Here is a 12,280-nt window from a genome sequence, read left to right as displayed (position 1 = left end):
TAACTGCTGTGATTTTTGAGAAGCCTTGAAGAGTTCAGCTCTTTGGGACAATTTATGAACATGTGCTTGACATGAGCTCCCCGGGCTTCTCTTTGAGCTCTTAATCTCCTCTGGGACCCTTGCTTAGTAGATAATCTGAAAGTAAGTTTAAGGGTGTTAAAATTGATGAGAAAGAATCAGGCAGAAAAGACAGAGTCTTGATTTCTCATAATTTATTTTGAAGGAAAACTTAAGAGTTCCTCAAGTGTCCTGCAGAAATAGCTGCTTTAAATATTGCATTTCTCACTACCATTGTGCAGCAGCAATATTTGAAAACCTTTTCAGCCCTGCCCAGCTTGGTAACCAGGCAGAACTTGAAGGCTTACCAGAAGCCCTGCAGATAGTATATGTAAACACATCAACATTTTCTGTTTTGAATGGCTTTCAAAGGAGTTTTCCAGTTAAAGTGGTCATTAAAAGAGACAAACTAAATGTCTCTTGGACAAGCTTTGTTTATTTTTGAGGCATGTGTTTCCTGAAAGTCCTTTAGTCTTGTCAGAGCCCTGGACTAATTCACTCTTCAGTTGGTTAATTAACCTGACATGGTTTTGACCACCATATTTTCTCTCACAAGACTATTGTCCTGGTGAGCAAGAGATTATTTTGTTTGTGAATGGGGGTGTCAGTGTATATTACCTTGGATAATATATGTGAGGATTTCCAGATGTGTAATCCCTTGTTGACAGGGATTTCTGGTTCTACGTAAGCTGATTCTTTACGTAGTGCTGGGGCATGTGGTGCACTGCACTGCGTTTCCCTTGTTCTGACAGCATTGTGTTTCAGAAGCCAGAGCACACTCTGAGGCTTAGGCTGCTCCAAACATTGCAGTGCCAGAATCAACAGAAGGTGAGGGAGCTGAAGTAATGCAGCTATTCTCAGCATCAGCAGATGTATTCTGGGGTCTCTGTCTGTCTGACTTCACTGCTGTTGCAAAAGAGAGGAAGAAGCCTCCTGCAGAATACTCTTTGCTGTCTTATTTTGCTGCTTCTGGCTCAGCCATATGAAAGACAGGAATTGCCTACCTGAACCTGGTGTGAATTTTATCAGTTTGATGTTTGTTTGCATTATTGTGGATCTGAGTGGCAAGCGCCTTAATGAATCCATCTGCTTTAACACTGCTTCTGGTAGCTGGCAGAAATTTCAGCAGGTAACCTGGGTGCATTGTGGTTGTCAGATTGACTTTAGGTTATGAAAAACGCTGCGCAAGCAGGACAGTGCCACCGTGTGGCACAGCGCTGAAGAGGGACCAGAGAAACACCGTAGCGCAGCCCTGACAGCAGCATTAGCCGAGATGAAATTGTGTCTGGGGAAGAAGTAACAGAATACATCTCATCTTTTTATAGAAGCGTTTTATGGTGGTTTAGAGCTTTTAATATATTCATTAAACCAATTTTGCTTTCAAGGCAGTTTGCGCAGTTAACAGGACAAGGGGAGAGCTCAGTACATTGCTTTTAATTGATGGACCTTTTCTTTTTGTTTCTTTCCCTCCTGCCAGTATTGCCGAATGCTGTAGCACTCCGTACTCACTCCTGGGCTTGGTGTTCACAGTCTCTTTTGTTGCTTTGGGAGTTCTGACTCTCTGCAAGTTTTACTTGCAAGGTTATCGAGCATTCATGAATGATCCTGCTATGAACAGGTAAGTGCCTTGTTGTGCCTAAGGTCTAAACAGAAGGGATTTGTACAGAAACATGCAGGTTGCTTTGCAGTTTTTTAACTTATGAACTATTGGGTATCCTTGACAGGCTTTTTGTATGCCAATCTTTGTGTAAATAAGGATTTGAGGTGAAAATATAGCTTGTCACAGACTTCTTGGGAGATGGTTAATTTCTGTAATAAATTCAGGGCTTTTAGTTGGGTTTGGATTGTCTTAGTGCTTTCATTTTCATGAGTCACTGGAAAATTTTCACATGCTTGGATAATCTAAACACTTCATCTTTCCATTTCCTCATTTACCCTGTAGTCATGTGTGAAACATTACTAATCTGTGAGGCTTAAAAGACAGCATTTTATGGATTGCCTGTAAATTACTATGGGAAATAGCCAAAATACGGAAACTGCCTTTCTTAACACTTGTCCCAACTTGTCCAATATGAAATTGGGATCCTAGGTATGATAGTACCTTTCTCAGTTATTCCAGCCCTTAACTCTATAGAAAGTTGAGACCATATGTAAAAGAGTGTTTTACATTTTGGATTCTATGATGTGGAAGTGAAAATGGTATAAATTGGGGGTGCCCAGGAGTAGTCTACCTAAAAGTATCCTTTGGGTAAGAATGAAATTTTGGGTGATCTCTTCCTTAACTGTGTCAAATACTGATGCTGAATTGTGGATCTCAGAGGTATTATATTCAATCTGAGTTTCCAAGCCAAGAAGAAGAGGACAGTGTGTAGGTACAGAGAGGATAAACTGAAAAATGGCTAAATTGCTAGTTGCCTGAACTGGTCACTGGGTGGGTTGTTGAGCCAAGATTGTTACTCCTGAGCCAAAGGACAGACAGGAGGGTACTGATGTGGAAATGTAACCGGTAGAGGGGGTTTTTGTGGAGATCTAGGAATGAGGCCGACTGGTGCCCAAATGTAGACATAGCAGGGTTGCTTTGGGCTTGTGTAGGCAACACTGAGGTGGGTGGGTTCCTCCTCTTAAGACACAGCATGGGTCCTTACAATGCTTTGTGCTGGGGGAGGACTCTTGTTGGGTGATGTCTGCTGAGTTGCATGTAGCCCACACACTGAGGCAGGAGCAGTCTGAAATCTGCTTCCTAACCCCCAGCACTTCAGTGTTTCTGAAAACACTCCTCTGATTAAAACCTTAGCAGGGACATCAGTAAAAGCTAAAACAAGACATTTGAAAGATTGTGGCAGAAAGAGCTTATTTCCTGGTGTTTCTAGATGTATTTTTGAACCAGCATTGACACACAGAAAGATGTGATTGATTGTTCTTTTGACTCTGTTAATCTGCAGGGGAATGACTGAAGGCGTCACACTCCTCATCCTGGCTGTGCAGACAGGTTTGATTGAGCTCCAAGTTGTGCATCGGGCGTTCCTGCTCAGTATTATTCTCTTCATCGTGGTGGCATCCATACTTCAGTCCATGCTGGAAATTGCTGATCCCATTGTCTTGGCACTGGGAGCCTCAAGGGACAAGTAAGAGACTTGTTTCCTAAAATGAAACTTACTCAATGCTGGTTTAGGAGGTGATAAACTAGTAATTGATGGTTTGATTTGGCTTTTTAGTAGCTTGTAAATTTACCCTTTCTTTTGATGCAGATTTCTTTTCCAGTCTAAATTCTCTAGCTTTCCCCTCCCTATCCTGTTTTCTCAGGAGCACATGGTATAATACTTTTCCTCATGCTGTGTACTGGCAAACAGTAGGTGACTTTGGTCACCTGCTCCTGCCCAGGACTGCATCCACCCAGCCTTTGTAAAGCCATGCTGTTCTGTAGCTGTTGGCTGCCCACCCCAAGCATGGCACTGTTCAGTGATTGTTCTCCCTAGCAAGAGTGTCAGTGCACTGTGGTCTCAGTTAAGCAAATCCAGGACTCCAGTGCTCTTCCCACCCACCCTCCATTGTGTGGCTTTGCAGAATGGTTTTGCTTAACCTCCCCTGTGGTTGGGTAGGTTTCTCTCTTATGCAGTGATCTCAGGCAGCTGAGAAGTTGTCAGAAGATCTCAAGACAGGGTGGGAAGTTTCTGAGAGTGACCTCCTGTTAAATATTGTAAACCCTTTTACTTTTTCTGTGAGACTGATCCCAAAATGAGAGGGTTTACTGGCAGAAAATAAGAGGTGGAAGGCTTGCATTAGTGCACCAGATGTTCTGATGATGTGGGATTGTTGTTTAGGTTCAGTTTCTGATTTGAAAAGCTATATTGGTATCTGGTGTTCTTGTATTAATCTGTTTGTATCTTTGTTAACTGTTTGTGGGTTTTTTTGTAACCTGTAAGTGAAGAAATGAAAGACAAAGCTTATTTATGTTTAGACATAGGGATTTTGTTTAGCTTAGAGGCTACTTGTAGCCAGCATGTTCTGCCTGCAGCAATGTTAACTTCACCGGGAGAGGGAGCAGACCCAGGATGTGAGCATCTGCCCAGCTTAAACAAGCAGTCTGTGGTGATACTGAGATTTAACTGTCTTCTGCCAATCTCCCAGACAGTTCTAAATCAGCTAAAATCAGGATAAATTCCACTTCAGCTTTGCCTTTCTCCCTCACCTACAGACACAGACTTGCATGCCTCATAGCCGTGTTCTTTTCAGATGGTTTCTTAGTCAGCTTCTGCTGTTGTCCTTTTGCTATTCCTGTACCACATTTTAACCTAAATGAGGTTAAAATACCTGAGGGACATGCAGAGGTAGTATAGTAAATTACTGAAGATACCCTGAAAGCCTTCCAAATGGGTGGGTGTAAAAAGATCGATGGTGTGTTCAGGTTGGGGAGGAGATGAGGAAGAAGAAATGATAGGAACAGAGTAAGGAATGGCAGAGATGGATGTTCAAGTCCTGCTACATTTCTTTTGTGATGTCTGAATTGGGAAATATGCTTCTAAAGGCAACAGGGTTAAATTTAGTGATGAAAGGAAATACCTTTGCCCCATTTGTATTAGCAGAAAGACACAGAAGAGTTGTAATAAGTATATAATCCGGGTAAACTCTGTTTGTATGGAAAAACATACAGTTACATGCATATTTAGTAATTTTCTTTATTTTACTGGTCTTTCATCTGAAACATTTAGTATCTCAGATACTTCATTTGTCCAACCACTGATCAGACCCATTATGGCAATTACTGTGGGTGAATTTTTTTGCCCATAGTTTTGGTTTTTGTATTGAAAACAGAAAAGGCCATATGAGAGGGAACTTTTCCTACTCTATGTGGTGTAGGCATGCATGGTTGGAATGAGAGTGTGCCTGAGTCAAATAGAAACTCCTTTCAACAAGTTAAAGCCTTGAGCAAATATCTAACGTCCCTACATTGAGCAGACCAGCCTATTCTTATCCTGACACTTAAACCTGACGTAAAAAATAAAACCCTATTGTGTTGTTTGCAGGAGTCTGTGGAAGCACTTCCGAGCAGTCAGCCTCTGTTTGTTCTTACTCGTGTTCCCCGCATACATGGCCTACATGATTTGTCAGTTTTTCCACATGGATTTCTGGCTGTTGATCATTATCTCCAGCAGTATTCTAACCTCTCTTCAGGTAAGAACGCTAGCCCTGTAGTAACTGTGAAGCCCTGCATTAACCTGTGATCCTGTTACTCTAGAGGGGGATATGCATGATGGGGAAAGACCAGGGAAGATATAAGGGCAGAAGTACAAGATAAGTGATAAGATCTCTTTTGTTAGCTTGTATCTGAGGCTAAGGGCTAGGAATACAGGTGAATTAAAGTAATTTCAAATTGTAGAGCCAGAAGGCTTTTGAAGGCATAATTATCATAGTAAAAAAAGTTGGGGTTTTTTTGCCTTCCAGAGTACTCATCTGTGTATTATTACTTGGCTATGGCTGTTTGAAAGTGATTTGATGTTCATAGAACAGCTGTATAAATACAGTAGATGTTTTCTACTAAGCATATTTGTTGTAACACTATAAAATTGCTGCTTATGATGCTCAGCACTTCTGTTGAATCAGCTCAGCTATGTTCTTCACTGAGAAAAGTACGTAAGGGGAAGTACTTGGGAACAAACATGCTCTGCAAGAAGGAGTGACTTCTGTTTGTCTCGAAGCTCAGCAACAGTTCTACTCTTTTGGGGCTCACTTCCTCTCTATCTCAATGGACAATGCTGGATGACTTAAGCTCTGGTTCAGAACTGAATGCTGAGCTCATGATCTTTTCACTGTTACAGGTGCTTGGAACACTTTTCATTTATGTTTTGTTTATGGTGGAGGAGTTCAGAAAAGAACCTGTAGAAAATATGGATGATGTAATTTATTATGTGAATGGTACATACCGGCTGCTGGAATTCCTTGTTGCTCTATGTGTGGTGGCATATGGTGTCTCGGAGACAATCTTTGGTGAATGGACTGTGATGGGTTCTGTGATCATCTTCATTCACTCCTATTACAATGTGTGGTTGCGGGCCCAACTGGGATGGAAGAGTTTCCTTCTTCGTAGAGATGCTGTGAATAAGATAAAATCACTGCCTGTTGCCACAAAAGAGCAGTTGGAGCAACACAATGATATCTGTGCCATCTGCTACCAGGTAAGAATGAAAGTGTCAGAAGATTGACTTTAATTTAGACATCTCTATACTGTCAAGTTCAGCCTGCAACTAGTAAAGTAAGTTACTTGAATCATGTTTAACGAGTAACATTGTGCTCAGTAAATTACTTGAATTACCCAGTTTTCTGCTTTGTGTAAATTGATTTGGAGTGCTGTCACCCACAGAGTCTTTTTATGAATAAAGAGATAGTTCGGAAGTGTTATTGCTTTTTTTTAATCAAGTTACACAAAAAAACTTCCTTGAAACCTCTTGTATTTGGGTTGATTTGGTCTCAGAAGTAACAGCAAATGTGCCCTTTCTTCCTTAGTGATTTTGTTAGTGAAACACAATGTGTACTCTATAACTAATTTGTTAGATTCCATAGAAGTAGCCCAGTATTTACAGACATTGCTACTTCCAACTTCATATGCAATGTCAGTTTTATAACAGAAACCTAATTATCAAGTCTTTCTAATGTAATCCAGCAGATGCAGGTACCTTAGAAGTCAATGCTGAAAGTAGTATCTTTATCATGCCTCTAGCTCCAAGGTCTCTTTCTCTTGGATAGAAATTGTAGTTACGTATGACAGTGAAAGAACCACCCTAAGATGAGCGTGTAGGTGGAGAAGAGTTGGAGTTACTCCAAACTTGATACTCCAGGCTCTTTGAAGAGTAAAACTATGGGTGCCAGATTGAATGAGGGTGTTTCAAACACCAGACCAGTAACATGTGGGTCTCAGCTGACAAGAGTTCAGGGGTTACTTAATTTCTGGCTTGCTGTTGTTATGTTTTTTATCTGTAAATGTGCAGGTTGACATGCGCAATTATTTCTTAAACCAACTGATTCTGTGACTCTTTAACACCTTACAAACAAAGCTTTTTCCTCTAATTTCTAATCCCTGTGGTATAAACAGCCAGACCTGGCCTGTGTTTGTATTTGAATGTAGAGGCTTGTCGGTAGGAAGGAAGGAACATTCTTTTATTTACCTATAGACTGCTTCAGTCTCTTCTGTGGCTGATGGACCCATGAGGTACATGGGGTGAGAGGAAAGGAAAGGAATTACAAATAATGTGATCTTCCTTCTTTTTTTGTGTCTTTCAGGATATGAAAACTGCTGTGATCACACCATGTAGCCATTTTTTTCATGCGGGTTGTCTTAAGAAATGGCTGTATGTGCAAGAAACCTGCCCTCTGTGCCACTGCCAGCTTAAGAGCCCTTCACAGCTACCGGGGCTGGGACTGGAGCCAGTTCAACAGCCAAATCCTACTGCAGAGCAGAATACCAGACCTGGAGATGCAGCTGAGCCACCTGGTGCTGAACCTGACAATGGGCCAGATGTGAAAGACAGCCCTCGCAAGAGCAGTGGCCAGGTTACTGGTGGACAGGATGGCCTGGAGGGGTCTCAAAGCATGGACAGTGACACAGGCCCATGTGAGGCCAGCCAGGGAGCAGCTTGTGCTGCAGAACTAATGGCAGCTCCAGAGGGGTGCCCCGCTCCCGATCCAGGGGTTTGTGTCCAGCTCTAAGGTGACACAGGAACAAACACATTTCAGAGATCCAAGTTTGACTCAGAAGAAAACCTATCCTTCCACAGCTGTGAAAGAAGTTTAGCTATTAATGCTGGTCAAAATGTAATCTCCCATGCTGATTTTTATGGGCTGCTTGGTAGTGGTAACTCCAGTGAGATGTAGTAGAAATGACTCCAGAAGCTCTCTGAACTGTGGGCATAGGAAGGATGTCTGGAAATAAATTGCAGTGGAAAAGAGTTTTCAAGACACAGGTGAGGGATAAGAGGAACGAGAGGTCTGTGAGAGGTTGCTGACAGACAGGAAGAGGGTATCACATACAGCCGTGTCCCGGGCTACCTGAGAGATGTTAAATGCAGCAAGTTGCCAGTCTCTGGTTGCTGACAATTTTTCATGGCACGTAAGCAAAAATCAAAGCTACAACAGCAGTGATTGTACTAGAAGAAGGAAGCACTCTTAATATGTCATGTCTATGCTTTGGGTGTTCTTGGTGGGGCAGTTGCATTTGAATTCATGTAACCTATAGTGACTCTTGACTTTTATGACGGAGTCTTAAATATTTTGTTGTATATGAAACTTTTGCTAATAATGGGCACAGTCTGGGCTGCGTGAAGTAAACTAAAGCTCTAATGAACGCTTTGACCTCTGCTACCATGTGCAGGAGGCAAGTGGGATGAGTTTTAGGGCACAGATAGAGGCCTTGCAGTACTGTGCTGTGTAATGTTTAATTCTTGCAGCTGAATTAAAACAGTATTAAACTCTGGCGATATTTGCACTTTGGGAATGAGTACATTATTGTGTATGATCAGACTCCGCAAATGCCACTTTTAAAGCTGTTAATAGGTTTGCACCTTTTTTTCTTTGACAAGGACATGTCCATACTTAAATTTTTACATTCATCATGGCTTCAAGTAGAACTAGGGACTGGGGTGGGGGAATAGGTGGGAGTAGGGAGCAGGCAATTTTTTTATGTGAATTTTGATATGAAGAGAAATTAGTCACTTATTTATACGATAGGCTTGACTCAAGTGTTTTTCAAAGTCGGTATTCCTAATGTGAAATGTGATACTATTTTATTTTTAGTAGTAAATTTGGATGTAGACTGACAGACATAGCTGAATGTCTTAATAAATTACATTTGAAGATTTTTACACCTGGTTATGTGATTCTTGCACTGAAATGCCATCGTTTAAGTATGTTTTGAGAGGCTCTCCTGCAACAGCAGCTCTCTATTCCCCTTGGAGTTCAGTGGAACTTGTGATGCACACGCTCTTCTCCCATTTCCACTTCAGTGCTGTGTGACTGCTGCTGCTGAATATCAAGCAAAACCCAAACCTATTTCCTTCTCACCTGATAGGAGGGGAATATCAGTTACACCATCCTGTGATTCTGTATCTCAGTTTTGTTTTCTTGTGTATTAATCAGAAATGCAGACTTTCCATGTGCTTCACTGCAAAGCTTTTATTAACAGCTTGGGTGTGTTTTGGGGGGAAATTGTGATGAGGCTTTTTTCTTGAACTCTTCTTTTTCATTCCTGTTCATCAGTGCTTTGGGTCCTGCTCTTCCACACCTGCATTTCTGTGGAACTGAATCCCTCTCAAAACGATGTGTATGTGTCCAAGATTTTAATCTACTAATTTAGACTGTTTCCATTCCAGCCATACTTGAAAGCCTGTGGAGGCAGGAAATGGAGGGTCTGGAGGGGCAGCACTGTTACGGGGTGCTCTGAAGTATTGTGAAGCAAAGACTTTCCCTCAATTCACAGAACGCGTTTTTGAAGGATGCCCTGTGAAACTCTGCTTGCTGTCCCTAGGTGTGGGAAAACGATCCCAGAAGTTCCTTACGTGAGCAATGGGAAGGTTTTCCTTTGTGTAAGATCATCTCCCTCACATGGTAGGGAGCAAGTGATGCCCAAATGATGAGGAAGAGAGAAAATCCAGGCTTGGTCTGTCTTGTGGAATAAAGGTTGGAGGGGTTGTAACTGCTCTACAGATACCTTGGGGTGAATGCAGGGAAGGAAGGAGAGGAACTTGTGTTCACCTACAGGACTCGCATGCAGGCAGTGGGGCAGGAGGGAATCACAGGGGTCATTGTCTCCAGTTCCTCCGTGTCCCACACTGTGTCACATCATCGCTTTCATAAATACAGGAAGTGGTGTTGAGAAAGTAGCAAAAAAATACGGCCTGTATTCATGGCTTTTGCTGAGAAGCTGTTCCTCAGCCTGACCTCTTGGCAATGAACCTTTCCATTTCTACCCTAAGTTGTCCATAGCTCACTGGTAATGCAAAAGCTGGAAGAAAGGACTCTGCATTCACACCACCACTGGTAAGAGCTAAGTGCACTTGGAGACTCCTCGCTGAAAACCAGCAGTCCTACAGCAGATTCAACAACCACAGTGTCATCCAGGACTGCGAGTTGGACACATGGATGTGGTGCTGGAAAGGAGCCTGGTGGGATAGGAAAGGTGAGTGCTGGCTCTTAGGAGAAATGATGCTGCAAGATCCCCACTGGAGTGAACCAAAAGCAACTTTCTGTGCTGGAGAAGGTGCTCAAAGGTGTGGAGTCTCCGGCAATCAGCAGAGTTGAGCATCCTGGCAAGAGGGGATGGAGGAAATGAAAAATGCACCTCTTTACTGTGAGAAGGTTATTTTCAAGAGGGAGAGAAGAGAAAGGAGGGGAGGCTGCTGGCTTGGGGAGCTCATAGGAACAGAACTTCACTTGAGAGATGAGAGTTCGCTACGTTAGGTGCCAATACCATTACAAAGAGTTGTTTGTAAGAGCCAGCCAAGGTGGAGTGTGGATGTTGTGCAGGGTTCATGAGGCAGAGCTCACCAGGTACTGGAATCTGTTGGACTGCAAAGTTAAAAGGGGGGGGGGGGGATGTGCAAGTGTGTTCTTTTTTGCTGCTTTTTGGTTGTGTTCTTTCCCCACTCGGAATCCTGACAGAACACCATTTTGTGAAAAGCGAGGGACTGCAAGCTCTGGGAGGAACTTAAAAAGAAGTCTGCAAGGAATGGGGGTGGGTGGGAAATAAATACTGATAAGCCAAGCAGGCTGTATGCTGTGGGTCAGGAAGTTCAGGGATGAAGTGAGAATTGCCAAAACTCGTGCCAAGTTAGATCTTGCAGAAGAAATGAACTGTGTAACCGGAAGGGGAAAGAGGAAAAGGGGAGGCTGCTCTGGGGGAGCAGGGAGGTAAGGAATGAAATGAAATGAAATAATGAAATGAAATGAGCCTTCTGTCTTGGTGCTCTCTAGAGCATCCGGGTGAATGATCCTGACCTCTGAGCTTTGTTTGGTGCAGAACTCCCTCTTGGACGCTGCTTGCTTTGAGTTGATTTTCTTTCTCTGCAGCTGTGCATGAGTAAATGGGGAAAAAATGCTTTTTGAGTGTTTATGATCAGGGTACAAGTGTAGGCTGAGGCTTGAAATCATTTTCATGTGGACTCCTGATGGTGGTGTGATTGATGAACATCTGGACTCAAAGATGTTTCCAGCTAGGTGATATAATGGGAGCAGTTTGGAATTTTATGGTGGGCTGGGTTTTGTTGGAAATAGAATTACTTCATTGCATGGGATGATAGTGTGTGTCTAGTTAGTCCTATCGAGTATCTCAGGGCTGCTGATTTACCAAGTCCATTGCTCTGGGCTCAGGGAGATGTATTTGCAATGTCAGATGTGTCCATGAGATGAGCGAACAAGTCTGTGGCTAGGAAATTTCATTTGAAAGCCTTAGTTTGAATTGCATTGCTTGTGGCTCCCTTGATTTTTGGCTATTTCACAGTAGAAGAATCTATTTTCTTCCTCATTCCTAGGGAAGCGCTTCACTTTATGCCAGGGCAGAGTTCTTAAAATGCACAAGGTTTTCCAGCCTGGGAAACCCTCTTCATGCTGAGTCCCCTTCTTTCTTGGTTAATTTTAAATTCAGTTTCTAAGATAACTCAATACTTCCCCACAAACCAACCAGTTTGGGCTCAAACTATCTGAATGTTTGAGAACAGACCTGTAACATTTTTCCTAACCGGCATGGATAGTGAAGGAGTTTGATTTCAGAATTAAAATTATCAAATAAGATATAAAATATAAAAAAGTTGGTATCAGTGTCTAAAAACAAAAGAAAAATCCATGCTTGGGAAGGAGAACTGGCTGTTTGAAGCACGTTGTGCTGTTGGGAAGCCAGCTGCATTCAGAATGAAAGTAACTAAGCAGAGTGAAGCTGCTGTTGCTGGGGCAGAAGCTGCTTGGTTAGGAGCAAGCAGGATGTCACAGCACTGTGCTGGATCACAGGGTTGGACCCTGTCAAGAAGGAAGCACTGCTGGTTCACTCTGCTCTGAGGCTGTGGAGGTGGTGGTGGTTTGGTGCTGACTTCTTTCCGTCTGCATGTTAAATGTGTACAGAGAGATCTTTAAATGATTTTCCAGAGCTACTTTTCAGTCTCTGCAGCATCTGGAGCTGTTGTGTGTTAGTGAGGTCTGTCCTGGAAGGATTGCTTATTCTAAGTCTTGCCTGTGGTGTCACTCC

At 42.7% G+C, this 12,280-nt stretch overlaps 1 protein-coding gene across 5 annotated transcripts in view; it reads left to right on the top strand.

Annotated features, from left to right (window-relative positions):
* RNF145 (ring finger protein 145) overlaps positions 1-8,909 on the top strand; it is a 52,824-nt gene extending 43,915 nt beyond the window's left edge. For all 5 annotated transcript variants that reach the window (XM_061360173.1, XM_061360172.1, XM_061360171.1 and 2 more), the window contains 5 exons: positions 1,535-1,675; positions 3,000-3,182; positions 5,082-5,229; positions 5,874-6,230; positions 7,333-8,909. In XM_061360173.1, the coding sequence (XP_061216157.1) occupies positions 1,535-1,675; positions 3,000-3,182; positions 5,082-5,229; positions 5,874-6,230; positions 7,333-7,758 (1,255 nt within the window). In that variant the 3' untranslated portion in view covers positions 7,759-8,909. The remainder of the gene's footprint in view (positions 1-1,534; positions 1,676-2,999; positions 3,183-5,081; positions 5,230-5,873; positions 6,231-7,332) is intronic.
* The last annotated feature ends 3,371 nt before the right edge of the window (positions 8,910-12,280 follow it).

This window comes from Neopsephotus bourkii, unplaced genomic scaffold (genome assembly GCF_033783945.1).
Source record: "Neopsephotus bourkii isolate Nb327-2 ecotype Australia unplaced genomic scaffold, CSIRO-AGI_Nbou_v1 NB_1016, whole genome shotgun sequence".
In the NCBI taxonomy this organism is placed as follows: domain Eukaryota; kingdom Metazoa; phylum Chordata; class Aves; order Psittaciformes; family Psittacidae; genus Neopsephotus; species Neopsephotus bourkii.
The sequence above is the reverse complement of the archived record's forward strand: the minus strand, read 5'-3'. Positions and strand labels throughout refer to the sequence as shown.